This window comes from Capsella rubella, unplaced genomic scaffold (genome assembly GCF_000375325.1).
Source record: "Capsella rubella cultivar Monte Gargano unplaced genomic scaffold, Caprub1_0 scaffold_1, whole genome shotgun sequence".
Classification (NCBI taxonomy): Eukaryota; Viridiplantae; Streptophyta; class Magnoliopsida; order Brassicales; family Brassicaceae; genus Capsella; species Capsella rubella.
The window spans coordinates 10015892-10040345 of record NW_006238923.1 but is presented as its reverse complement, the minus strand read 5'-3'; the positions used below and the strand labels follow the sequence as shown (position 1 = coordinate 10040345).

At 35.8% G+C, this 24454-nt stretch overlaps 6 protein-coding genes across 7 annotated transcripts; 2 read left to right on the top strand and 4 right to left on the bottom strand.

Moving 5' to 3' along the window:
* Positions 1-1538: 1538 nt before the first annotated feature.
* LOC17900060 (U-box domain-containing protein 17) lies at positions 1539-4163 on the bottom strand. Its single transcript, XM_006306829.2, has one exon. The coding sequence runs from the start codon at positions 3852-3854 to the stop codon at positions 1692-1694; it is 2163 nt and encodes a 720-aa protein (XP_006306891.1). The 5' UTR covers positions 3855-4163; the 3' UTR covers positions 1539-1691.
* A 3162-nt stretch (positions 4164-7325) lies between these two features.
* On the top strand, positions 7326-10138 carry LOC17900517 (ER lumen protein-retaining receptor A). The gene is made up of 6 exons (XM_006304137.2): positions 7326-7586; positions 7955-8220; positions 8976-9091; positions 9523-9596; positions 9682-9745; positions 9834-10138. The coding sequence occupies exons 1-6, from the start codon at positions 7496-7498 to the stop codon at positions 9868-9870; spliced, it is 648 nt and encodes a 215-aa protein (XP_006304199.1). The 5' UTR covers positions 7326-7495; the 3' UTR covers positions 9871-10138.
* On the bottom strand, positions 10107-13259 carry LOC17900568 (WD repeat-containing protein 74). Its single transcript, XM_006307378.2, has 12 exons — positions 13076-13259; positions 12844-12959; positions 12232-12261; positions 11983-12119; positions 11701-11880; positions 11534-11597; positions 11322-11429; positions 11094-11247; positions 10923-11012; positions 10755-10810; positions 10623-10680; positions 10107-10529 (listed from the first exon to the last, which is right to left on the bottom strand). Exons 1-12 carry the CDS (start codon positions 13155-13157, stop codon positions 10207-10209), a joined length of 1398 nt encoding a protein of 465 aa, XP_006307440.1. The 5' UTR covers positions 13158-13259; the 3' UTR covers positions 10107-10206.
* A 632-nt stretch (positions 13260-13891) lies between these two features.
* LOC17899614 (protein transport protein Sec61 subunit alpha) lies at positions 13892-16399 on the bottom strand. 2 transcript variants are annotated; one of them, XM_006307341.2, is made up of 7 exons: positions 16328-16399; positions 15646-16017; positions 15315-15542; positions 14855-15209; positions 14640-14764; positions 14423-14558; positions 13892-14329 (listed from the first exon to the last, which is right to left on the bottom strand). In XM_006307341.2, exons 2-7 carry the CDS (start codon positions 15987-15989, stop codon positions 14090-14092), a joined length of 1428 nt encoding a protein of 475 aa, XP_006307403.1. In that variant the 5' UTR covers positions 15990-16017; positions 16328-16399; the 3' UTR covers positions 13892-14089. The 2 variants fall into 2 exon arrangements, with proteins under 2 accessions (XP_006307403.1, XP_023645871.1); XM_023790103.1 differs by lacking the exon at positions 16328-16399 and adding an exon at positions 16107-16195.
* A 3014-nt stretch (positions 16400-19413) lies between these two features.
* LOC17899352 (protein GRAVITROPIC IN THE LIGHT 1) lies at positions 19414-21314 on the top strand. The gene has a single exon (XM_023789951.1). It carries the CDS (start codon positions 19498-19500, stop codon positions 20920-20922), a length of 1425 nt encoding a protein of 474 aa, XP_023645719.1. The 5' UTR covers positions 19414-19497; the 3' UTR covers positions 20923-21314.
* Positions 21315-23636: 2322 nt separating this feature from the next.
* Positions 23637-24283, bottom strand: LOC17899095 (precursor of CEP14). The gene has a single exon (XM_006303386.2). It carries the CDS (start codon positions 24179-24181, stop codon positions 23855-23857), a length of 327 nt encoding a protein of 108 aa, XP_006303448.1. The 5' UTR covers positions 24182-24283; the 3' UTR covers positions 23637-23854.
* Positions 24284-24454: the final 171 nt, after the last annotated feature.

The following is a 24454-nucleotide window of genomic DNA, read 5'->3' as shown; positions in this document are numbered from 1 at the left end:
AGATGACATGACAGCATTGAAATATCAAAGGTCGATTAAAAAAGCTATGTGACATTGAGTTATTATACATACAACTTAGTGAATGTAAGATGTGGCAGTACTAGTCTGAACCTCGACAGCCTTGGCCACAACGACTGTGTTAAACAACAGTCCAATCCAATTGGTAGACATCGGAAATGGAATCGTACTAAGGCGCACAAAAACCATTGCGGTCTCACACTCGCAATTTTATAACATTAGAGAAAGCAAAAATAAAAAAAATCTATCAAATTCAAACAAATCATTATGATTTCTTCACGTACCTCTCTCTCTCTCACTCATCCCCAAAGCTGGAGAATGATATTTTTGGTATATGAAAATTGAAAATGATTACGCATTTCTTAAAAATGTATATATATATATAGACTCGATAACTTTAAAAAAAAAAGCTCTAAAAATTCCCAAATTCTCAAAGTTCATTAGTAGTGAAAAATGTCAATCAACAGTTTATGAACATTATAAGTCCGTTGGAGGTTGTACAATTTTAATGTATGTAAGAAAATATATAAAAAAGAATTGTAATTAAAGAATGATATATAATCATTATCGTAGATTGTCGGGTGTTAATGCGCATACGCACATGATACATAACTCCAAAAAAAGACAAAATAAAAAACACAATAAGATCACATCCACTTCCAAAATAACAAAAACATAGATAGTGGACGACCTTATCTTTTACTCTTATCAATTTATAATCATAAACCTCCAGATTATATCATGAAATCCTCTTACACAAGTTCCATTTTTACGGATATTATAGTGTCTCTTCAATAATATTTTCACAAATCATCATCCTATCTTCATAGAGTCTTGAAATCTAAATGAAAAAAAAAATATATATACATATATATTTGTCTCAAATGTGAAACTTAGAAAAGTCTTTATATAGTTTTACAAGTTATTACAGTATAAACTACCTATTTTAAAACATGTATACATAGTTATGTATATATATATATATATTTCAAAAAAAAAATTATAGTGTTGATATCCTCCACATAGTTGAGCTAAACAAAAGAAATAGAAGAAGAAAATTTAAGTTGCCCCAACTCACCACTTCACTTAGAGATACTCTCTTTTCTCAACCTTTTGCAATGAATATTTTTTCTAACTCCAACTTTTTAATTCTATATTCTTCTATCAATTTCACAAGTGGGAGAGACCATTCCAAATCATACTTCAACTCTCACTACTTTATCTTTCTCTCTTTTCTTCTTTGTTATGTAATTATTCTTTTTGTTGAATGTTCTCTCCTTAAAGGGCTCACCATTTAGTCAAGTATCAATACTTTCAAGTCTTCTTACTTGCCATTCTCATGCGTAGGCTTTGTTTTTCTACCTTTGAATCTAAAGTATAATAATAGTCACCATTTTTAGTAACGATCACAATGCTGAGGTTTCATTCACAGCTTATACAAAAGAGAAGACTACACACTAAACTCTTTTTTGTTAAATCTTTTTCATAACCTGGACTGGAAGATACTTATACACATCATATCTTCTCTAACCATTATATATTACTTGTATTATACCTCCCAACCAATAAATGTATATAATATAGACAAACAGTGAAACAAAACACCACCACCAACCACAAAAAAAAAGAGTACCTCTTTAGATTTTTTTAACTTTTCACTAAACAATCATAGATCACAACACAGGTACTGAGATTGAGATTGAAATCGGCACAGAGACATCGTTTGTAAAACTACCGTCTCTATTGCCATTCGAATTCCCTACAAACCCGTATCCGCCTGACCGCATTGCTGCATTTTCCCGTCTCTGGAATACCCGAGCAAGCGATGCCGCTTTCCGTCTAGCCCGTTTTGTCCCGGTGAACAAAAGGGTTTGGAGTAATCCCGCAATCGCAGGTGCTCTCAACACTTTCTCCGCTACTGCAGCTCCACCGCTCTTACAGAGTTCGAGCAATGCAGCGACCGCGTTTTCTTTCCCTCTCGGCGTTCCACATCTCATCATTCCCATGAGCCCTGTCACAGCTGAATCCTCTTTTCCTATAGCCTCAGCACCGAGAGATTGTCTTACTAACAAAGCCAAAGCTCCTGCTGCTTCCTCTGCTACGCCTTCGTTCTTGAGAGCTCCAACGAGACTCGACACACCTCCTCCTTCAATCATCCTACTGCAGTTATCTGGATGTGTTGATAAGTTATACAACGCTGTAACCGCATCTTTCTTCCCTCTTGGTGTCCCGTTTTGAAGCAGCAACGCTAATGCCTCAACGCATTGATCAACAACTGCTATCCGCTTCTTATACTCGTGTACAGCAGAGAGACTGAACAACGTGGCTGCTGCGTTTTCTTGCGCTTCCACTGTGAGACCCGAAACTAAGACACTCACTATAGACTCCAAACAATCACCTTCCTCCATGATCCTACTCTTGTTCTTCTCATATATCGATAGATTCAGCATTGCGGTCACTGAATTCTCTTGCGCAATAGCGTTCTCGGATTTCAGAAGGCGGCACAAGTGCGGTATCGCACCTGCTTCCGCAATGTACGCACGGTTTTCTTTCCCGGTTTTCGCTAAAAGACGGATTTCCCGTGCCGCCACTGTCTGAGCTGCTTCAGACCCATCTGCTAGATACTTAATAAGAATCGATACAGTGGCTTTGTTCGCTTCAACCGCAGCTTTAGTCGGAAGAGCCGAAGCAAAAGACTCATTAGGAGAATCCGTAAACTCAGACTCATAAGATATACCACTCGCTGTACACCATTGCACAATCAAATTCTTCAAAGCTCGATTCGGAACAATCCTCGAATCCATGAGCATCTGCCCTGTTTTTGGACAAGTACAATGCCCTTCTTCAATCCACCTAGCTATAGAGCTCCGATCATAAGTCTGCCCTGTAGAAATGATCACAGGATCTGTCATCAAATCAAGAGAGATGGGACAAACAAAATCCTTTGGAACAGTTATAAACGTGTCCCCAATCTCCTGAGCAACGAACCCTTTTCGAGGTTTCTTGGGATTCTCAATCCACCACTCCAAACCATCTTCTTCAAACCCAAACAACAGAAACCTACAGTACCTTGTAATCGCCACAAACCCATTAATCACAGACCCCGTAGGCTCCAAATCACCATCGTGATTCACAATCTGTTCTTCCAAGAACTCGATTTCGGTTCTGCAACTCTTCGAATCCTTAATCCCCAATTTCTCAACAAAGAACAATCTCAGATCAACCGGATTCGGAATCTCACCGTTCTCGAACCCATCAAGAAACGAATAGAATGTTTCGCGCAACGACTCGTCGTTCTTGTCGATATACAATCTCGATTTCCTCGATTGTCTCTGCAACAACTCGATTTGCTCTCTAATGTCGTCGCTTAAACCGAGGTCGTTGGCAGGGATAACATCCAAAAGAGTCGAGATTTCTTGGTTCAAATCATGGAAATACCCAGAAATGGAAGGGTTTTGTAACAAGAGCCATAACTTACTAGATTGAGCGCAGTAATCGATGAGGATCTTGGAGCGATAGAGAAGAAGATAAAGCTCCTTCAAACAGAGCAACGCCGTCGATTCAGAAGAAGCTCTGTTTCTTCTTCTTGAGCCCCAATTCGAATCTGCGAGGAATTCGAACAGCACAACGAAGGTCTCGATCTTACGAATCAAAGAACGAGCGTTCTTGCGTTGAAACGAGAACCTCACGCCGCTGAAACACGAAACAACCTCCGTCGAAATGGAAGCTAGGGTTTGAACAAGAGCAACGCCGGAAAGGTCAACGGGGGCTAAAAAAGCTTCCAAAGACGGCGATCTCCTCCGTCGGAGAGATGAGAATATCGCCGCGGAGGCCATGTAATCCGGCGGGGTTTTCTCGTACACCCAGATCGAAAAATCCAAGCTTTATATACACAACGAAGAAGAAGAAGAAGAAAACAGAATCTAAAATGAAAACAAAAGATTCTTCTGCGAAGAAAAAAAGTCAGAGAAGAAGAAAAAGTGAAAAAGGGTTCAATGATACTTTCTGGGAAAGAGAGAAGGAAGAAGAAAGAGGAAGAAGAAGAAGAAGAAGAACGCGTAATCGTAATTGTGTAAATGTAATCGAAAGGCTCAGAATTTTTCTTTTCTCTGTGGGAAAGTTTTTGTTTTTTTTTTCCTCAGTAACAAAGTCAATACTGGAATGTAACGGATAGAATCTATCTTTTATTACCAGATTTGTCTCTCTTTCTCTTTGTCTTAATCTTATAATTTTAATTTTAAAATAAAAAATACGAGTATTATTAGTAGTGTATTTTAATTATTATTCATTTCACTCTAGTCCAACTAGTAATTAATGCTTTTTCTGCAAAATATTTATGAGTCTATCTCGTGGTTCGACGTATTTGTTTTTTGTATTATTGTGCGTATCGTTAGATTCGATGTGTTATGTGGTGTAAAATCATTACCCCTTGGTTTAGGTTTGTTTGACCAACCGATGATGAGGATTCAGATTCACCCTTAATTTCTAGGTCGGCAAACGTAACGACATGAAATCAAAATAAACACCATTTAATTCAGAGTTATGTATAATTCTCTCCTCACTGAATCGTGTTATAAACTTATACTAATAGGGAAATAAGGAATAGAAATTAATACTACTAACTATTGATAAGAAAGAGTCATGGATCTAATTCTATATAGGTCAATGATATATAGCATTTCATTGGTTGATGGCTTAATTTCGGTATCTGATTTTTGATCATCTTCTTCTACGTATATGAAATCAAATTTAGGCCTATATAAGTTTGGTGTTGACGAAAAGAAAACAAAAAAAATCAAATTTAGGCTGGCCAACAAGAGAAAACAAACATACAAATAAAAACAAATTCTCTAATTTATAAAAGACATTAACTCATATTATTCTTTTTATACATTTTGACAAGTATTGTATTCACGGATATTTTTCATATTTGCTACAAAACATTTTAGTCAATTTAATACGTACATAAAAATGTTTAAATTAATATATGAAATTTTTGATTCGACAAAATATGAAATAAAGAATAACAGTGTTAGGTACAATAAAATAAAATAAAATTATAGATGAAGTTATATTTTTGAAACGAAAAGTTTAGAATACACGTTTTTAGTTTGATTCTCTACTACTTTTGTGTCTGTTTTAGTTAACATACTAATATTTAACGCGCAATAACGTTTATACATCAACACAATTAGATCTATATAATTTGATATGTTCAATATTTTAATATCAATGATTTTAACGAAATTGATAGATAATGATATTAACGAAATTAATAAAATAATCTACGATACATGTTAATGATATTTTAAATTTCTATAAATGTCGTCACTAAACAAAACTTTTAAACCGACTACAAACCCATATATAAATATGATTATTAGATTAAATAGGTGTTTTATTATAACTTTTTTGTCAAAAAGAAAAATGGAGTTTGGTGTATACTATAAAATAGCTAAATATACATAGATGTCCTCCGTAACGTAAGTTAGAAGAACCCTATGCTACTGAAGCGTTGACTCTGGAAGAAGATTAAAAAGTGCTACGTGTCGCTGCAGCTTTGAAGGCGCGTGGAAAAATTCATAATACAAAAAGATTAAGAAAAATGTTTATAAGCTAAAGGAAGTTCACTTTCACTTTCTTTAACCAAGTTTGCGCTTGTATAATTACAGTTACAAATTTACAACTAGGGAATTCTTTTTATTTTTACATCAAAGAATCCATTTAAAATTTTTAAATCAAAACTCATCTTTAGTTCATCAAAATTTTAATTTAAACCTTGTTTTTTTTTTTGTATTTAGGTTCATAATGTTTTCATAATTCTGAAATTTGTAAAACAAAAAAAATCTTATGTTGTAATATATATGTTGTTAATTTCATTTTCTGTTTGTTCTTTGCGTTTACAATCTACAAAATGATTTTTTTTAACACACTAAATATTCTCAATATAATTTGTATATGTAAACAAAAGCCGGATTGTTTTTAAAAACATATATTATACAAAAACACATATTTGCAAATATGAATAATGTGATTAAGTTTGAAAACCACTATTATTTCAATTTATAAATTTTTTTATCAAATGGAAAATGAAAGAAAGTGGGGAAACTAGCAACGAATAAAGAATATGACCAAAAACAAAAAAAAAATACGTTAAGTTTTCTTTCGAGAAAAAACTGACTCCATTATTATGACTTATCAACCTTTAAAAACCTTACGTCTGAACAAACCTTAATAACATCACAACATGAAATTACAAAAGCGGCGACTGTGCACAACATGAGATTCACGTCATGTGATGTTATCCATTTTTTAATTTGCACATAATACTGAACTTAATTAATATGGCGAAATTGTTTCACATTGTGCTTAAGAGCGTGAAAACATGTGTTTGATTCCTATATTCTTAGAGATTTTAACACAATTAAAAATGGTATAGTTGGTTTTAAAATCATCGTGGAACAGTACAATCGGGTAGGTCGAACACGCACGGCAAAACAAAAATATCGAACCGACCACGGTGACTAACGTCGAAGGAGCATTTTACTAATGATGCCTTAGATTTCTTTGACTAATACTATATGTTTTATATTTACGTGTCCTACATTTCATGAGTCATGACGTTCATACATACATACATAATAGTATTTTTTTTTGTTTGGTTTAAGTGACGTTCATACATCATTTTCATGTTTGTCTAAGTCCATACCATTCACAAGAAAAAACTTTGAACGTTGAAGCAAGGCATTGAAATATCATTCTATATATTAATGAGTAATGACTATTGTGTATATAGATTTCAATGAGGGGGGACTAGCACAAAAATCCCAAATTCTATAAACAGGTTTAAAAACCAAATTTGGTTATAACATTGGGTAACTGATAGCTGATAAACAAAAAGGCCCATATCCATTACTATCAAGCTATGTAACCGGCCCATTTAACTAACCGAGCCATTCATTTCCAACTGTTTTTTTTTCTTTTTACACGTGGACAACACGAGGAATTGAAAATTAGTTAACGCCGCACCATTTCGCGTACCAAGCTGCCACGTCACTTTTTATTGACACATGGCTTATTTTTGTGCAATATAGACCCACCGAAAGCTGGCGCCTGCTACTTTACGGAAGGTGCGACGTACCAGATAACTCCACTTCTCCACTTTTGGTAATTGTATTTCACTAATTTAGGTTATAATCAGTAATTAAACGAATAATGGAGGACTAATTTGCAGTTTTAAGAAATAAAGTGAGCATACACACACGTTAGAGACCGTTCCAGATTGCCACGTCATCGTCTCCTCTGAACGAGTTCCTGCAAAAACCTGAAACGTGCAGCTTCTCGCTCTCCTCTCTCTCTCTTCTTCCTCTCTTTCTCTCTTGATTTGAAGAGAGAGTAATCGTTCGATTTCGATATCGTGTTTTTGGATTTTTTTTCTCGGAAAATTTTGGAATCGTTTTGAGTTTTGTGGTCAACCATGAATATCTTTCGATTTGCTGGTGATATGACTCACTTGATCAGTATTTTAATCCTTCTTCTCAAAATCTACGCGACAAAATCTTGCGCTGGTGAGTTCTCACTTTCCTGGAAATGTAATTGTAATTTGTTTTCATGACGAGCGAGCTCGTAGATGATTCAATCGCATTTGCTTTGACCGTTTGATTTCGCTTCCGTAGTTTCTAAATGCAGTCTTGTTTGGGTTATATGATCGATTTCGAGGTGAATCCGAGGTGAAATCTCAATTTTAGAAACTGAAACTAGAAAGGAGTTTCTAAACGAGAGAGATCTCACTCGCCTGAATTAGGTTTGATGGAAAAAATGCAGTAGAGGAATTTGATAGACGGAAGTAGAAAATGCTCGAAGATGATTAATGATTTTATCATACATTTGTAGCTCCTAACATTGTTTCCGTTGACTTTTGGGTTTTGTTGGCTAGGAATCTCTCTCAAGACTCAAGAGCTATATGCGCTTGTGTTCTTAGCTCGCTACTTGGATCTGTTTACGGATTACGTCTCTCTTTACAACAGCGTCATGAAGGTTGTCTTCGTTGCCAGCTCTTTGGCTATTGTTTGGTGTATGCGTAGGCATCCACTTGTGCGGAGGTCATACGATAAGGACCTGGACACATTTCGTCATCAATATGTTGTGTTAGCCTGTTTTGTTCTGGCACTTATCCTGAATGAGAAATTCACATTCCAAGAGGTATTTTCATTTGACTTTCATAGTTCTTTTGTATTTTTAGTTTGTAGAGAAAAGGAAAGCAAATACTTATCGGAAATATCTAGTATTAAGCATGTGGTTTTACAATGTGATTGTCTAGCTTGCTCTCATATGTTGTGCAATCTTCTTTTTGGTTCATTCGTTATACAACACGCTTAGATATAGCTGAACTCATACTGTTAATGCTAAATATTTTCTTAGACTCTATATGTGCTTGGTAAATGGTAATTATAATGGATATTGTCAGTTCTTTATCTTGAATCGTTTGGATTTGGTATTTATCTTGACTAGTGGTAGAATATATTATCATCTATATGTAAATGAATTGAATTCAACTCTTTTCACAACCGATTTAAGACTGGCTGTTATAGTTATATATGAAAACTTTGTTTTAGTTGGTGATAAAGCTTGTTTAAACGTTGTACCACCTATACAACCTCTCAAGGTTTTTTTGCTTCCATTAATGGAACCTGCTGTGTCCTAGTTACCTCTGTATGGTCCATAAGGTGCCCATGGATTAATGGCATCTGTGTCTTTCTGTGACTATGCTGGCCAAAGTGTTCTTTGATAATGTGTCATAGGAAACTTTAAAAACTCCGTATAAATAATTGTTTACCTTTACTACCTTCATATGTATTTTTCAAGTATATGGTCCTGGTAAAACTTTCACCTGTGTAACTGACTTCACTCAGAATTTGAGTGCATTTGTTAATTCTGTGAATTTGAAACCATTTCAGGTATTCTGGGCCTTTTCTATCTACTTGGAGGCAGTTGCTATCCTTCCCCAGTTGGTTCTGCTACAGAGAAGTGGAAATGTCGACAATTTGACTGGGCAATATGTTCTCTTTCTCGGGTACGTAATTCTTTTCAGATATATGCTACTTTACCCCACTGGTTTTAACTGGTTTATGTTTTGGAACTCAATGTTATTATAGCACGAGTACTACCTTTATGCGTTCTCTTTGGGTGTGTTTAGAATTTGTTTAGCCTATTGTTATACCGTGTCTTTCATAGCTCATGCACTTTTTAATTTGATCAATGAGAAACGCTCTCCAGTGCGGTACTTAAAAATCAGTGCATCTATCTCAGAAGTCTATAGTACATTGTTATTCCTTCTAATTTTTGAGCTGAACTAATTATAAAATTTTGTAAAAAGGAAGTTAGACTGGTTTGCCCTTGCTATGCATTTGGTTCTGATGCATACTTTATGTGCCGTACACAAAATCTCAAAGTGCAAACTTAAGGAATATTTAGTATGCACTCACATGGGCAATAAACTTGCAGGGCGTATCGTGGACTCTATATCATCAACTGGATCTATCGCTATTTCACAGAAGATCATTTCACTAGATGGATTTGTAATGTTTTCAACAAAGAAGCACTAATTAAGTTTTCACTACTTGTTTTTCCTCATTGCTAATCTTACAAATTTGCATTTTCCAGCTTGTGTATCCGGTCTTGTCCAAACAGCTCTCTACGCTGATTTCTTCTACTACTATTACATAAGGTAAAGTAGCTCCACCTGTCTGAACTTAAATCTTCTATATTGCTGATCATGTTACTGACACTTTGGATCCATTCTTATTTTGTTCTAGCTGGAAAACCAACACCAAACTTAAGCTTCCAGCTTGAACAGAACCCGACAAATTTTGAGACAGTATCACAATCAAGGAAGGCAGGAAGTTACAGCAATGTTGACATTAGAAAAGAGAGACACGGTTGATATTTGGATTCTCCCTGTTTTTAACAATATGCAAAATTGTTGTTTTGAAATGTGCCTTTTTAGTCTTTTAATGCACATTGTAGATTTCTCAACGATTTTAGACATTAAGAAGAGGCTTCGTTATATCAAAACTAGTCTTTATAGAAAGAGAGAAAAACACGCAAACTCTTTTACTTTCTTGCATGAATGTGTTTGTTCAAAACTGTAAGCTCCGATCAGAGCGAAGTTAACAATGTCTTAAAAGCCTAGTCTTCCTGATTGTGTTTCACTTTCTTGGTTCTCTTCTTGTGCTCTCTTGACTTCTTGCTTCTTAGCTCGTCTTTCTCTTCACCCTCAGGGACGTTTTCTCTACTGCGTTTCTCTTTCTTCGATTTCTTTGTTTTGACAGGAGCTTTCTCAGCCTCATCTTCATTCTCCTCATCGGCTTTATCCTCAAGGACTATTTCTCTACCGCGTTTTTCTTTCTTTGACTTCTTTCTTTTCACAGGAGTCTCCTCAATTTCCTCTTCTTCCTGGTCCATGATCTCCTCTGTTTCAGACTCCACCACCGTGTTTGCTACAGCTGTCTCTGCTTCAACCATAAAAACAAATCATCTTACAAACATACTAACGGAGGAAAACAGAAATAGATATGAATTGCCAACGGCAATAGAAAACAAACCTTCTCCAGTAAAGCCTGAGTCGAATACAAGACCTGTAAGATGCTGCTTCAAGAAAACCTGCAATAAAACAATGATAACTAAGTAGGATTCTACTTAACCAGAAAATACTTGTTGCATGTTGCAGAGTATACCGCAGAAACGAGCTGCCGTGTCTTAACATCATAAACTCGTAAATATCGGTCCAACCCTGAACAATTCAATAAAAACACATACAGACATGAGATCGTTAATCAATCCAGTAAACTAACGGAGATTGTCTTAGCGGCATAAGGAGGTGAGGTTGTGACAAGGAATCCTACCGCACGAAGCTATAACTGGATGCTCTGGATGTCTAACCACAGATCTTATGCTTCCAGAGCATTTTCCTAAAAAGCTTCCCAACAGCTTTCCTGCAACAGTGATGATTGATTAATTGTTTGATTCATAAAGCAACATAGTTTGTGATACATTTGCAGAGAGAATCAATGAACCTGTCCGTATATCAAAGGAAGCGAGGTCAGCAGAGGCATTTCCGACATAGATAGTATGACCATCTGGGTCTTCCGCGATTGCTGTAATGGCGGTCTCACGGAAATCAAAGGACAGGACTGGTCTACGCTGAGTAGAAATGTCATAAAGACGAACCTGTCTCCAGCACAGGCAAAATGTAAGTGATAAGGACAAGACTCAAACTGACAAAAGAAACTAGAGGTTTTAACCTGGTGAGACTTGGTGCCCGTAACAAATTTACGGTGATCTTCGTTGCTCAAGAATGTAGCACTAGTGAACCAGGTGGGTGTGAAGATTCCGAGATTGTCCTTAGGAGGCTGCACCAAACAGATAATTGATTGGAAGAGACGGTAAAGGCTTAGTTAGTTCATCAAAGAAACCGAGAGGCTTTGAATGAGATAAAGACGAGGAAGCAACTCACAGATTTGGCGCTCCAGATCTTAGTACATTGTTCAAGATCCCATATAGTGGCCTCAACCCGTCTCCTGTATCAGACATTATTCATTTCAGTATGGTGACAACCAAAAACGGGATATAACAAGATGATCCACAAATATAAGTAAACTGATTCAGTTCTTCACTACTAACCCTCCAAATAAGCTGAAGTTTTCGCTCCCATCCACTTTACCAACCAATATTTCACCAGAACCACATGCTTTCCAAGTTTTAATAGAAGCATCATCCGTGGAATCACTATGTGCATCTGGAAATTTAACTGATCTGAGGCTCACATCTCCCTTTTTTGTGCATGTAAGCAATGTGCAAGATCTAATAACACCAAGTTTTGTTGAGAACGTCAATGGAACATAACATACAAAACATAATTCACTGGAAATTTCAAAGAAACTGTTTCAGTGTTCAGGTACATACCTTTCTGCCTGCTCATCTATCTTTTTTCTGAATAAGTGCAGGGCAGAAATTTCGTTCTCCTCAGAGGAACAACCATCATCACCATATACAGAGTATGTAAAGTGAAGATCACCATTACAGGGATTAAGAATCTCAACCTATGGAACAATATAAGTGAACAAAATAATTGGATAAAATATTAGCTAGGCTATGGAGAGAAATATAGTACACAAATACACATAGCTTAAACTTAAAGAAAGGAAAGCTTACATTGCCATCTTTTCTTGCAACAGCCAAAAGCTACAATTGGAAGGACAAAAAAGAATTACTGACGATGAGTTTGCCATTTTGAAGCAAAAGCGAAAAAATGAAGAGGAAAACATGAGTTAAGAAGAAGCTCTCTTCAGTAAAATCAGATTTCACAATTTTAATTTTTACAAAGTAAGGCATGAAAACTCAAAATTTGCTAATTCATTCACCAAATCATACATGCTTCTACAGAAGTAATGATCAACTATAAGTCAGGAAAAAATAATATTCGTGAGCTACATAGTAGTAGTAAACTAGTAGTACCAGACAAGTAGGAGGACATTGTTGCAGACAAAATCATTACATACTACATCGATAAGTTCCCAATTGCTACTACTAACTGGCAAGCAAAACAATAAACTCAAACTACTAACTGTCTGAATTGAACAAGGAATACAATGGAAACCTCAAATTTGGCTCAGCATTACCATACTCCAGGACCAAGAATTAAAAATTCAAATCCTAGAAGCTAAATTAAAAATAAATAAAAAAGCTCATTTCAGCAGTAACTGAATACTAAGACACACCTAGCTTCAAGTATAGACATTAACATAAAAAAGAATGAAACTTTACCGGATTCCTTAAACGGTCATCAATGGAAGCCGCAAGAACGGTCCTGGATGCATTCATCTCTCCCCATGTGTTCACTACAGTCGGAGTCCCTCTCTCTTTACCACGAGCTTCAGTCACTGCATATCAAATTTATAAAATATATATATATATATATATTAGGAAAAAAATACTTCTATATAATTCCCCACCAAGTAAAACAGAGAGATAGAGAGATAGAGAGAGAAGTGGGCACCTTTGATTAATCCGAGAGAGTCAAAGGTTAAAGCACGAATCGGTGGGCAACCGAGATTCTCTGGAGGGATGACTCGAGGCATTTGATCGCCGCCGTAATTTACTCCGAGTTTCAGAGACACGACGACGGAGAAGAAGAAGAGAAACCCTTTTTAAAACCCTACGCTCCGTTTCTGGGATTCTTCTAAACCATGCGCAAAATTAATATCATTACTTTGAATTTCACGCGGTTTATCTTTTTCTGGTTTACCTGAACCGGGAGTTTTGTGTTCTGTAATTCTTGTACTTTTGAATTTTGATGCAATAATACCCATATTTTCCATTAGAAAATAATACATATACTGTATTAATAAAATAAATGTACGTTAAATACCTAACAATAACAATATTTATATTGTTAATTTTACTTTCTATTTGCAATAATACCCGTATTTTCCATTAGAAAATAATACATATACTAATAAATAAATAAAGTGTAGATCGGTTTTGGTTTGTCAACATGTCGGTGGGCTCATAAGATGATCGGTGGGCAACCGAGGAAGTGACATCATATCATATTATCATGTTACTTCAGGCACTGCTCATGTACGTAAACTTGCTTCAGTGTTTACAATTAAAATTATATGAGTTGAATTCCAAGTTCGAGGATTGGACAAATTCGAAATTGTCTTCTGTCACATTTGCACACAACAACAAAAATCCCAAGAATTTTAACAATTTCTTGATTCTTTTTTTTTTTTTTTGTCAAATTTCTTGATTCTTCTTGAACAACTATTAAAGAAATTTGGTGGTGTATTTAATTTGAAGAAACAAAATATATATAACACAATTTTTAACAACTAACGGAGAAAAAACATGTTGGTTAATCAATAAGCAAGTGTGTACCAAAATGATCTCTTTAACAGTCTATATTGAGTGGACACAGAAGAAGAGGAAAGCTACTTCTTAGGCTTTCAAATTTCTCAACTAGTCTCAGCAAAAATTTACCCTTTTTATACTGACTCTAATTAAACACTCAGAACCCAAAGAAGCCAAGCTCGCTGGCTTTTTCCTTCTCAAAGGTTTCGAAATACTGATATATGATTGTCACCGCCAGTAAGATTCCAGTCCCTGACCCAATCGCTCCCATGAAATCAGCCAAGACAGTCAGTGCACCGATGCACACTCCTCCAAATGCAGCTGCTGTTGGGATGTATCGGTTCAGCTCCTTCTGCAAGTTCGACTCTCTGTGTCCCGGCATCACCATTTGTTGTTCCTAATCCATTTTATAGAATTCCAAGCATATGTGAGTTTCAATGCCTGAAGAATGTTTAATTACTTTAGCATTGGACAACGGTTTTGTGAATACCTTGAGCTGCTTAGCTACATCTCTAGCAGAAGACCCTGAGACTTCAATCCAGGTCTTCGAGAATAGGGCACAAGCGGTGAGCATGAAGACGATATAGAACAGAGCATGGAATGGATGAGCAGCCATTTCGGCAAAACTGCAACATAGGAAAACAAATATTCAGAGAACTGGAAATGAAGTAATACTGTATTTATGGGACACACTAGTTGTGAATTACCTTGCTGGAGCTGTGATCAAGTATGCAAGACCACTAACTGGTATAGATTGTCCACTGTACTCTGATTCTTTCCACTGTCCCAATAGGTTTACGAAGAAATTTCCACTGAACTTCCTGTAGAGAAGCTGTTGACGAGGAAATGCAAATTGTCAACTTTATGTTCACAGCACTATAGTCCCTACCTTTAATGTAGAACGAAAAGTATACACAAGTACCTGAGAGATGAAGTAGAGGTTTGAGACGAGAGCAGATTGGAGAATGATTGGCATGTTGGAGGTGTAGAACAACTTGATCGGGTAAGAACCCTGCTGGCCACGAGCACTCTTTGACCTCACGGGCAACACAACACGGAAGCCTTGGAAGTAGATAACAATTAGGAAGATCAAGACTGTTGCAAGCAAGTTGGTGACATTTGGAAGGTTTTGCCGATAGAAAGCTTGTCTGAGCGCAGCAACCTTATTGGACTTAGTTATCAGCATATGGAACAAGGCAATCACAGCGCCTTCAAACTCAGCTCCACGACCAGTGTTGATTGTTGTGGGGCTAAATGCTTTCCAGATAATGCTTTCACTGTTGTCACCACAATCAACTCAAAAAGTTTAAGAATCCCTGTATCTAAAACTATCTTGCCTAAAAGACTAAAATTTTGATGTGAAGATGAGCTTTTTAACATACCAGATATTAGTTGCTATGAAAAGGGAGATCCCGGAGCCAAGACCATATCCCTTCTGAAGAAGCTCGTCAAGACAGATAACGATAATTCCGGCAAAGAAAAGCTGGAGGATGATCAAAATGGCATTTCCAACACCAAGCTGACCAACAGGACCATACATTCCAGAAAGAACATATGCAACAGCCTCACCAATAGCAATCAGAATCCCAAGAAGCTTCTGAGCACCATTCCTACAAACACACAACACAATGAATGTATCCATGAGACAAACAACTCTTGACACAAGCTCTCTCTCCTTCAAGAAAATTACCCCAAAAGGAAACAAAGACTTACAAGAGAGCACGATCCTCACGGACATTGTTGTCAACCTCAATAATCTTAGACCCAGCTAAGAGTTGCATCACAAGTCCAGAAGTGACAATAGGAGTAATACCGAGCTCCATAACGGTTCCACGGTTGGAAGCGAGAATGACACGCATCCAATAGAAAGGATCAGCACCGGTGGTAGAGTGAATACCATAGAGAGGAAGCTGACTGCAGACAAGGAAAATGAAGAGAGAGATGACAGTGTAGATCACTTTCTCTCTGAATGGAATCTTCCTATCAGCACTCTGCACCTCTGGAAGAAAAGCCAAGAATGGCCTCACCAAATGCAATACTCTAAACCCTCCTCCCATTTTGTAAAAACAGGTTACTTCAAGTTATCTGCAGAACCAAAAGTTTCAATTTTTTAATAATTTGAAACAAGAATGAACGAATTGAGAAATGCACAAAATCTAAAGAGATATCTCTACTCGTATCATCATGTGTTATTCAACAAAATCTGAAAAACAAAACCAAGACACTGTTCTGTTCTCGATCGCCTATCCACAAAACCCAGATCTACCACGAAATCACAGATCCGGATTGAGAAATTTGAAAAATGAGAGTAACACAGATCTACTAGAAACGAAATCACAACAAAACGGATTCAAAATCAAAGCTGGGACAAGAGGAGAATCATAAAAAGCTTTACCTCTTGCGAAGAAGAACAAAACGGATTCGAGTTTTGTTTTTTGGTTTGCTCCATTCTTCAGCTGAAGCTTTTTGTAAACACAAGTTACAAAAAAAACTACATGTCATCAAACCAATAAGACGGTCACACGTGGCAATATAGTTCATTCGGATTTGAGTATGACAACATGGCTATAAAAAAAAACCTCTTACCAAATTTATTATAAGCACATTGACTAGAGAGAGTTTGATTAATTTGCTTATATAACAAAATTTGCTCCAAGACCTGTTTTTTAAAAAAAAATCTTGTTAATTGAGATTTTTATTTTTATTTTTTGTAACTTTATCCGACTAATGTTAAATTTTAGTGTTATGTTAATTTTACTAATTTTATGTTCAATTTATCGAACTATACACAGATCTTGTAAACTACTTAAAACTCTTCTATTCATTAAGTGAACATAGCTTTATAACTTTTATTTTCTAATATTTTGTTGTATATAGCATTTAAATTCACTTAAAATGTTTGTTTTTACGAAAAATAAAAAAAAACAAGATGCCAAACTCAACCATTTGGGTTGTAGTGTGAATCAATTGGGCAAATTTGGCAATTTGGCTGAATGGTCAATTCTCTTAAGTAAATCCAAAATAGTAACTAGCTTACCATGAGAAACTCGTGCGCTGATTTATATATTTTGGCCAGTAGCCTTTTATTTTTTTGGTACATTTTGCTTAATCAACACAATGAACTTTGTCTTTTGATATGTCAATAGTTAGTTAATCTTATCCTAGTCGAATTCGGATTTCGAAATCACTAGCTCAAATGAAAGACATATTAACTCTAGATTGGATGGCAAAAAAAAAGTTTCAGTCTCTTTTATAGTTAAGAGACTCCAACATATTGCTGGAGCTACAACCTGAAAGTAATACACACAATAACAAAAAAAAAAAGTTGTTGACAGAGCAGCACATTCTCAGAGAGAACTCAACCAAGAAAGACTATTAACCAAAGAGACAAATTGAGTCAGCCCACTTTGGCTCTCACTAAAAAAAGATAAGGCCCAACACTTTGTTCGATTCTGTATATATATCTTCTTATCTATCTGGTGTGTGTGATTATGTTAAGTAGTATAATAGGACAATTTAAAGGCTTTAAAGTGATAAAAATGACAACAACAAAACAACAAGGGGAATAGTGAAAAGGAACACTTTAAAAATCCGCAGGTGACTTTGGGGGAAAAAGATATATAACAACAATGATTAGGTCTTCTCCGAAGCGCAACCTTAAACTTTTCTTGTAATGGCATTGTGAACACAAAAACACTTCCAACATCTAAACAAAAAAAAAAAAAACAGATGTAATGATGATTTTAGGTTACTTGTCTTCACGAGTTTTAAACAATTTTGGACCCACCCACTCACTAATCGATCTAATGTCTATCTTAGATAAACTAATATATCTTCACTTTATACTTATGTTTGTTTAGATGAAATTTTAAGTGTTTGTATAATAAGACTATAAGTATAGCTATGCAATTTCACACTATTAGGGCCATCCTTCGATCCCGGTGCTTTACTCAAACATGCTTATCTGAAATTTTTATGTGGACGGAACGAATCCTATACACCCGTTTAATCAAACCCTCTATTTTGTCAAAGCGACATCGATTGTTTCTTAAAGTTCAAGACGTAGTAATTGTCATACAGTATGGTAAGTAATCATAACACACACACACACACATACATATAACATATGTATATATCTCTATCTATAAATAAAATATACTCAATGATAATTGTGGAGTAAAGTACAATAGACACATCGACATTTTGGTGGAATCTGATTAAGAACAATGGGTTCTTTAATCAATTTTTTACCTTTCTAAATAAAAATTACTTCACATGTAACAAACAAACTATAGACAGTAAGCCCTATTTTAGAGACATATTTATAACAAAAAAAAACTACATATTTTAGAAACTTATTTTTTTTTTTTTTTTTGTCGTCTTTTAGAAACTTATTTATAAATGAAGACATATCTTTTATTTATTTTTAGTTCAATCTACATGTATTACTTTGTTTCTCTTTACAAAAACATCATTTGGAGCAAACAAGTAAAGCAGATAAGTAAAACACACAAAGAGAAGTATGACTGTATGAGTTTACACACACACTGACACACATGAGAAGCAAAGGAACGATAACTAAATGAAAGCTGAACTAAGTAGATCGATAGATATAAGATTATCCCCATTAGGAGGATGAAACCAAACTTGCTGTGAATCTGTTAACAACGTACGGATCAAAAAATGGCCGATCATTTATAATAAGTCACTTGGTGCAAATTTCGAGTTCCATTTTCTTTCCACAACTCATAAACCATCACAAGTTGGAGAATCTCATAATCATTGTTAGTAAAGAGAGTAAAGAGTTTAGGTAAGCGAGCAAAGGAAGAAGAGCTTACCCAATTGATAATGTCTTGAGAATCAATACTATATATATCATTCAACTTTATTAGTTTTAATTCTAGTGTTCTGCAATCTATAAACTCTTAACTAATATCCCAATTCACTAAATTCTTTATCTTTTTTTTTTAATCTAACCAAGAAAAATATAATAAGAATGTAGTCACTCACTTCAAAAAAAAAGGTACCTTATCTATAAGAAATATACTATATAAAAATAAAAACAAATGATCACCTTAGCATAAAACATATACACAGAAAAAGAAAAGTAATAGTAGTATATATAAATCAAAGACATAATTACGTATAATTGCTTATAATTAACCCCAGTAATCTCCGACAAAACCCTACCCGACCATAATTTTTAAATAAAATCCTTGTGAAAGAAGCTTACAGATGAAATGTTATTCAATTTAATAAGTCTCTTTACTATTCAACCACATATCTTAAAATCATTAATACAAAACATATAATTAATATTACACGAAAAAAAGAAAAAGAAAACAAAATACGATCATCCTTCTCCTTTTGCTTCTATCATCTTTCCCACGCTTTCACGCTTTGCTTATATTTATATATTTTCTTCTCTTTTTTATTTGAAATAATTCGTTTTCTCTTCTTTTTTGCTGTCAGAAGAAAGAAAGGAAAAAAAAAACTGAATCTCTCTGTTTTTTTTCTTCTTCATTCCCTCTCTCTCACACAACACAACACAACACAGCAATTTCAATGGAGACATTGAAGAGGAATCCATCAGTGAGAAGAAAAAGCAAGTTAGCGAGAACATTCCAGAAGGTATGCAACCTAAGAACAACCTCCACGAAGGTCTCCTCCACCAACAACGGTATCGGAATCTGTATGTTGAAGAAATCACACAATCCCAACTTCAACGACGAAGACGACGACGACGACGATGGAGGAGACTCTGTTTTCGATCTTAAGAGCACTTCAAGCAGCACCAGAAGCGGAGAGCTCAAGGTCCGAGAGCGTCGTCGAGCTGTTTTCGAAGCCGTCGTCGCGAAGATCTTCGCTAGCACGACTTCTATCAAAGCCGCTTACGCTGAGCTTCAGATGGCGCAGCGTCCGTACGACAACGACGCTATACAAGCGGCGGATACGGCGGTGGTCGAGGAGCTCAGAGCTTTGTCGGAGCTTAAACGGAGTTTTCTCAGGAAGGAGCTGAACCTGTCTCCGCAAGTCGCGATTATGTTGGCTGAGATCCAGGAGCAGCAGAGCTTGATGAGGACTTACGAAATCACGATTAAGAAACTCGAGTTCGAAGCTACGGAGAAGCAATTGAAGATCGATGAGTTGAAGACGAGTCTTGATGAGAACTCGGCGGTTAACAAATCGTTGGAGAAGAAACTCACGACGAGCGGATCGATTTCGATCTCCGTGTTTGATAGTATTCAAATTCGAAATTTGAATTTGAGTCAGTTCGTTCAGGTTCTAGGTTTCACGTTGAGATCCGTTAGAACCTTCGTGAAATTGATCGTGAAGGAGATGGAATCAGCTAACTGGGATCTCGACGCCGCCGCTTCCGCCGCTGTTTCGATTAACGTTAAAAACGCTTCCAACGTTTTCGCCAGGCCGAGCCACCGTTGTTTCGCGTTTGAGTCGTTCGTCTGTGGGAAAATGCTGGAGAATTTCGAATCTCCTGATAATAGTAATAACTTGTCGAGGCGTGAGGAGGAATTCGAAAACTTGAGATCCGTTCACCCGGTTCGGTACTTGACCCGGAACCCGGGTTCGTCTTTCGCTAAGTTCGTGGTTAACAAGTACTCGAGTGTTGTGCACGCGAAGATGGAGTGTTCGTTCTTCGGGAACTTGAACCAGAGGAAACTGGTAAACTCGGGCGGGTTTCCGGATTCGGGTTTTTTCGCGGCGTTTTGCGAAATGGCAAGACGGATCTGGCTTCTACACTGCTTGGCGTTTTCTCTAAGCGAAAACGTCACGGTGTTTCAGGTCAGAAGAGGTTGTAGATTCTCTCAGGTGTACATGGAGAGTGTGAAATCAGGCGACGAGTCACTCTTAACCTCGGGGGAGAATTCGGATATTCGGGTCGGGTTTACGGTTGTTCCGGGGTTTAAAATAGGCGAGAACGTTATACAAAGCCAGGTTTACTTGTCTCCTCCTCCTCCGTCTTCTTCATGAACCAAAAAAAACAAAAACGTGGTGGAATGTGACACGCGCCGGGGGAGAGAAAAAGAGCGGCGGCGCGTGGAAAAAGAGAAGGGTAGGGACATGATTCCTTGGGGGCAGCAAGACTGGCAAGTGGGACATGTTTTTAGAGAGGAATGTGATGGAGACAGAAAAATTGGCGCGAGGGACACAAATCATCATTGAGCCCAAACAAAAAAAAGAAATATAGTTTTAGTGAAAGGAAAATGATAATTTTTGTTTCTTTTTTTAAGTTTAGATTATAAAAAAAAAATACATTTAAAAAGTAGAATGGCATGGAAGAACAATAATATTCTGTGTTTTTTCTTTGGGGGATTATACAGCTGATGTAATATTTTTTATAATGTTTTTGTAGTTGGTTGGAACATGCTTGTAAATATTTTTCTAATTGATTTATGTATAAATAGGTTATGTTCGTCGTAGTTAGAAATATATTTAAAGCTATCTTATAATTATGACAAAATCAAAATCTAGTGGGAGTGACTTGAAAAATAAGATTAGAATCGGCTTTTTATTTGTAGTCAACCATTTCTGCTGGATTTTTATTGACTTGATCAGTTAGTTTTAGTTAACGTGAATGTTGTTAATCAAATAATTAATGCGAGTTTAACTTGAATGGTTATGGAATTATATGCGTGAGAGATTAAGAAGAAAAAAAAAGAAAACGTGTAGATACACATACATGAAAAAATAGGATTTGGGTTTGTTTGGGGGTAAAGAGAGGGAGAGAGTGAGACAGATGTGTGTGACGTAAATAAAGACAATCAATTCAAAATCTAGTGAAAGAGAGATAGAGACCAATGAGAGATTTCCACATACGGACCAAGATTATGAAGTCTACTTACTTTGTTAGGCAAACTATTCAATGCAGTTTTTTTTTGTATATAGACTATTAATTATTTAATTCCTCTCTTTTATTTAATACTCGTAGTAGATGTGTTGTTACGGGTTGGTCTGGCGTAAATTATTGTTAGTGATAAAAGAAAAAATAAATGAAAAGGAGACAATGTATATTTATAGATATCAATATTTTTTTTTCATTCAATACATATTTTAGTGATTATTTTGTGGACTTTTAGTTAGTTGGCAATTTGATCCAAATGAAAATGACTACTATGTGATGTTTTGAACAATCGACTCATCTTTCAAAGTGACTTAAGGGTCTAGTAGTAGAAAGCAAACCCAATCAAAATTGATGTTTTGTTTTGTGTGTGTGTGGAAGAAACTTGACGTTTTGGGAGGTGATTGTCATCGTTTCTACCAAGAAAATAAAGTGTCTCACAGCTTTGTGGAAGACCATTCAAAAGTTGACCATAAAATCGAAAGAGGTTTGGTTTTTGCAACCCTTTGGCACCAATAGACAGACATTTCAAATACTTTGTGGCCTGTATCAATTAACTTGTTGGACTTAACATTGAACGATTCAGTATTCTTGAACAGCTGCAAGTTGCAGCCTGCAACTAATGCATATGATTTGTCAAATTCTAGAACGTTTAAACTTTAAACCCACATGGAGTATACATAGTTGAACCAAAGAAGTAGAAAGGCCCATTAGGAAATAGCCCACTAATAAGCCCAGTTGTATTGTTGCGCCAAAAAGATTTGTATGGTGATAATGTTACACACACACACAAAAGGGTTAAGATAGTTCGTATCGTGTAACCAAGAGCTCAGAATTTTGGGTATATGGAATTTACAACTAGAATAATAAAAGACAAAGATTCAAAATTCGTATAGGAAGGAAGAATCTATTATCTACAGAATTGGCTAATATATAAGATTTAAGTTTTCCAAACGGTTAGTTACTTCAATTTAGTTCATAACGTGCTAATTATCATATATTATATAGCCACCAATCATATACTGTGTTGATTAGGTTTGTATACTTGTGAAAGAACTGTAGTGTACACTTAAGTTTTCCATATTTCTACAGTCGAAATCTATTTAAGATGACATCTCTAATTTTAATTCGAGTTTGAATAATTCCTCAAGAAAACTATACGAATCTCTCTAATCAATGAGCGGTGGCCTAGTGGCACCCAATTCAACGCTATACACCTTTCTACAAGTAACTTAACACCTTTTTCCCTTTTGAGTACGTATTATTATTATTGAAATCTCATCTAGATTTTACGTACCTATTATATTCGTGTTTTAGATTAGTGTTTTGCAAGTTTTATTCAAAATCTCATATAGTAATTATACTATACACTATTATATATGACACGAGCCTTGTTTTAATTAAAAGGATGGTTTAGATAAGTGTTTCAAAGTTTGACGAAAAAGAAGTGTTTGAATTTTTCCCATGTGGTTTTTCAACTTTTCACTATAGATTCAGTACCCAATAAAAATTTCTATTCGAATCTTCACCATCGACTTTAATCAAATATTATAACATAAATTGATTCTAACATTATATATATACACATATTGTTAATAACTAACTTATATGGTAATGTTTATAATACTCTCTGAACAAATTAGTTTATGTTCAAATGTTTCTATGATCTCTCAATATAATTTATGTTACCGACTACCGAGTCATCTCTGAACCCATTAGCTTCCAGGACCATGACTGCATATAAAATATCGACTGAACAAGAATATAATGGGATCACTAATATTTGCCAGTAAGATACAACTTGTTGATAAAATGAAGTACCAATAATTAATTACAATATATAAGATATTAAACAATAATCTTTTCGACCAATTTACATAAGTATAATTGTATAGTAACCTGAAAACAAACAAAAAATGTATTTTTTTCAAGAAAATAAAAACATTTGCAATATCCTAAAATAAATGTCTCTCTACTTCGTAGGGAATTTCGTATGTTAGAATAAATGAATGTACTAAATTGAGAAACCAAAAATGAAATATGAGTCTAGGTGGCCGACGACTATCAATGGCCAACGCCGGGACTAGGAACGGATTGGAGAAACCGTTCAACGGTGGAGAGATGCCGCGAGCGGAGTTTTCCGGCGAAGACTTCGGCGTGACCTCTTTTGCTCGGCGTCGAGGAGTTTGGGATTTTGCCCTTTGGCAGGGCGGTTAAAGTACTAGTTTTGGTCACGTGAGGCATGTGACTCTTCTCTTCCTCTCTCACCGTCAAGTTATCTTGTTTCTTCATCTCCAACAGCTTTCTTGAAGAGACCGGCGAAGGCAAGGCTGAGACGATGACGGCGATGACTACAAAGAGCCAGATGGTCGGAATTAGACGAACGGCCATGAAGAGTTTTTGATCGATCTTTAGGGATGGAAACTAAGCTTTTTGGTTTGGGAGAGAAAGAGACAGAGCTAGAGACAGAGAGAGATATGAATTCAATAAAATTCTAAAGACTCAAGGTTGCTTTGAAACAATGAAGTGTTACTTGTTTATATAATGAATAGATAGAGAAAGAAAGAGAGAGAGTTCCTATTATAGAATGTTGATAATAAATTGGTAGAATCACTATTTGTCTTTTTGGGGGTTTTTTTTTCTATTTAATTTTTCTTTTAAATA

Excerpts from the sequence above, each read along its gene's own strand:
- LOC17900517 (XM_006304137.2), top strand. The coding sequence starts at position 7,496 with ATGAATATCTTTCGATTTGCTGGTGATATGACTCACTTGATCAGTATT. Across the intron at positions 9,092-9,522 it reads CAATATGTTCTCTTTCTCGG|GGCGTATCGTGGACTCTATA; the intron begins GTACGTAATTCT and ends ATAAACTTGCAG. Across the intron at positions 9,597-9,681 it reads TCATTTCACTAGATGGATTT|CTTGTGTATCCGGTCTTGTC; the intron begins GTAATGTTTTCA and ends TGCATTTTCCAG.
- LOC17899095 (XM_006303386.2), bottom strand. The coding sequence starts at position 24,181 with ATGGCCGTTCGTCTAATTCCGACCATCTGGCTCTTTGTAGTCATCGCC.
- LOC17899614 (XM_006307341.2), bottom strand. The coding sequence starts at position 15,989 with ATGGGAGGAGGGTTTAGAGTATTGCATTTGGTGAGGCCATTCTTGGCT. Across the intron at positions 15,543-15,645 it reads CGTGAGGATCGTGCTCTCTT|GAATGGTGCTCAGAAGCTTC; the intron begins GTAAGTCTTTGT and ends GTGTGTTTGTAG. Across the intron at positions 15,210-15,314 it reads TTCATAGCAACTAATATCTG|TGAAAGCATTATCTGGAAAG; the intron begins GTATGTTAAAAA and ends TGGTGACAACAG.
- LOC17900568 (XM_006307378.2), bottom strand. The coding sequence starts at position 13,157 with ATGCCTCGAGTCATCCCTCCAGAGAATCTCGGTTGCCCACCGATTCGT. Across the intron at positions 12,960-13,075 it reads CTCTCTCGGATTAATCAAAG|TGACTGAAGCTCGTGGTAAA; the intron begins GTGCCCACTTCT and ends TTTGATATGCAG. Across the intron at positions 12,120-12,231 it reads TTGCAAGAAAAGATGGCAAT|GTTGAGATTCTTAATCCCTG; the intron begins GTAAGCTTTCCT and ends ATTGTTCCATAG.
- LOC17900060 (XM_006306829.2), bottom strand. The coding sequence starts at position 3,854 with ATGGCCTCCGCGGCGATATTCTCATCTCTCCGACGGAGGAGATCGCCG.
- LOC17899352 (XM_023789951.1), top strand. The coding sequence starts at position 19,498 with ATGGAGACATTGAAGAGGAATCCATCAGTGAGAAGAAAAAGCAAGTTA.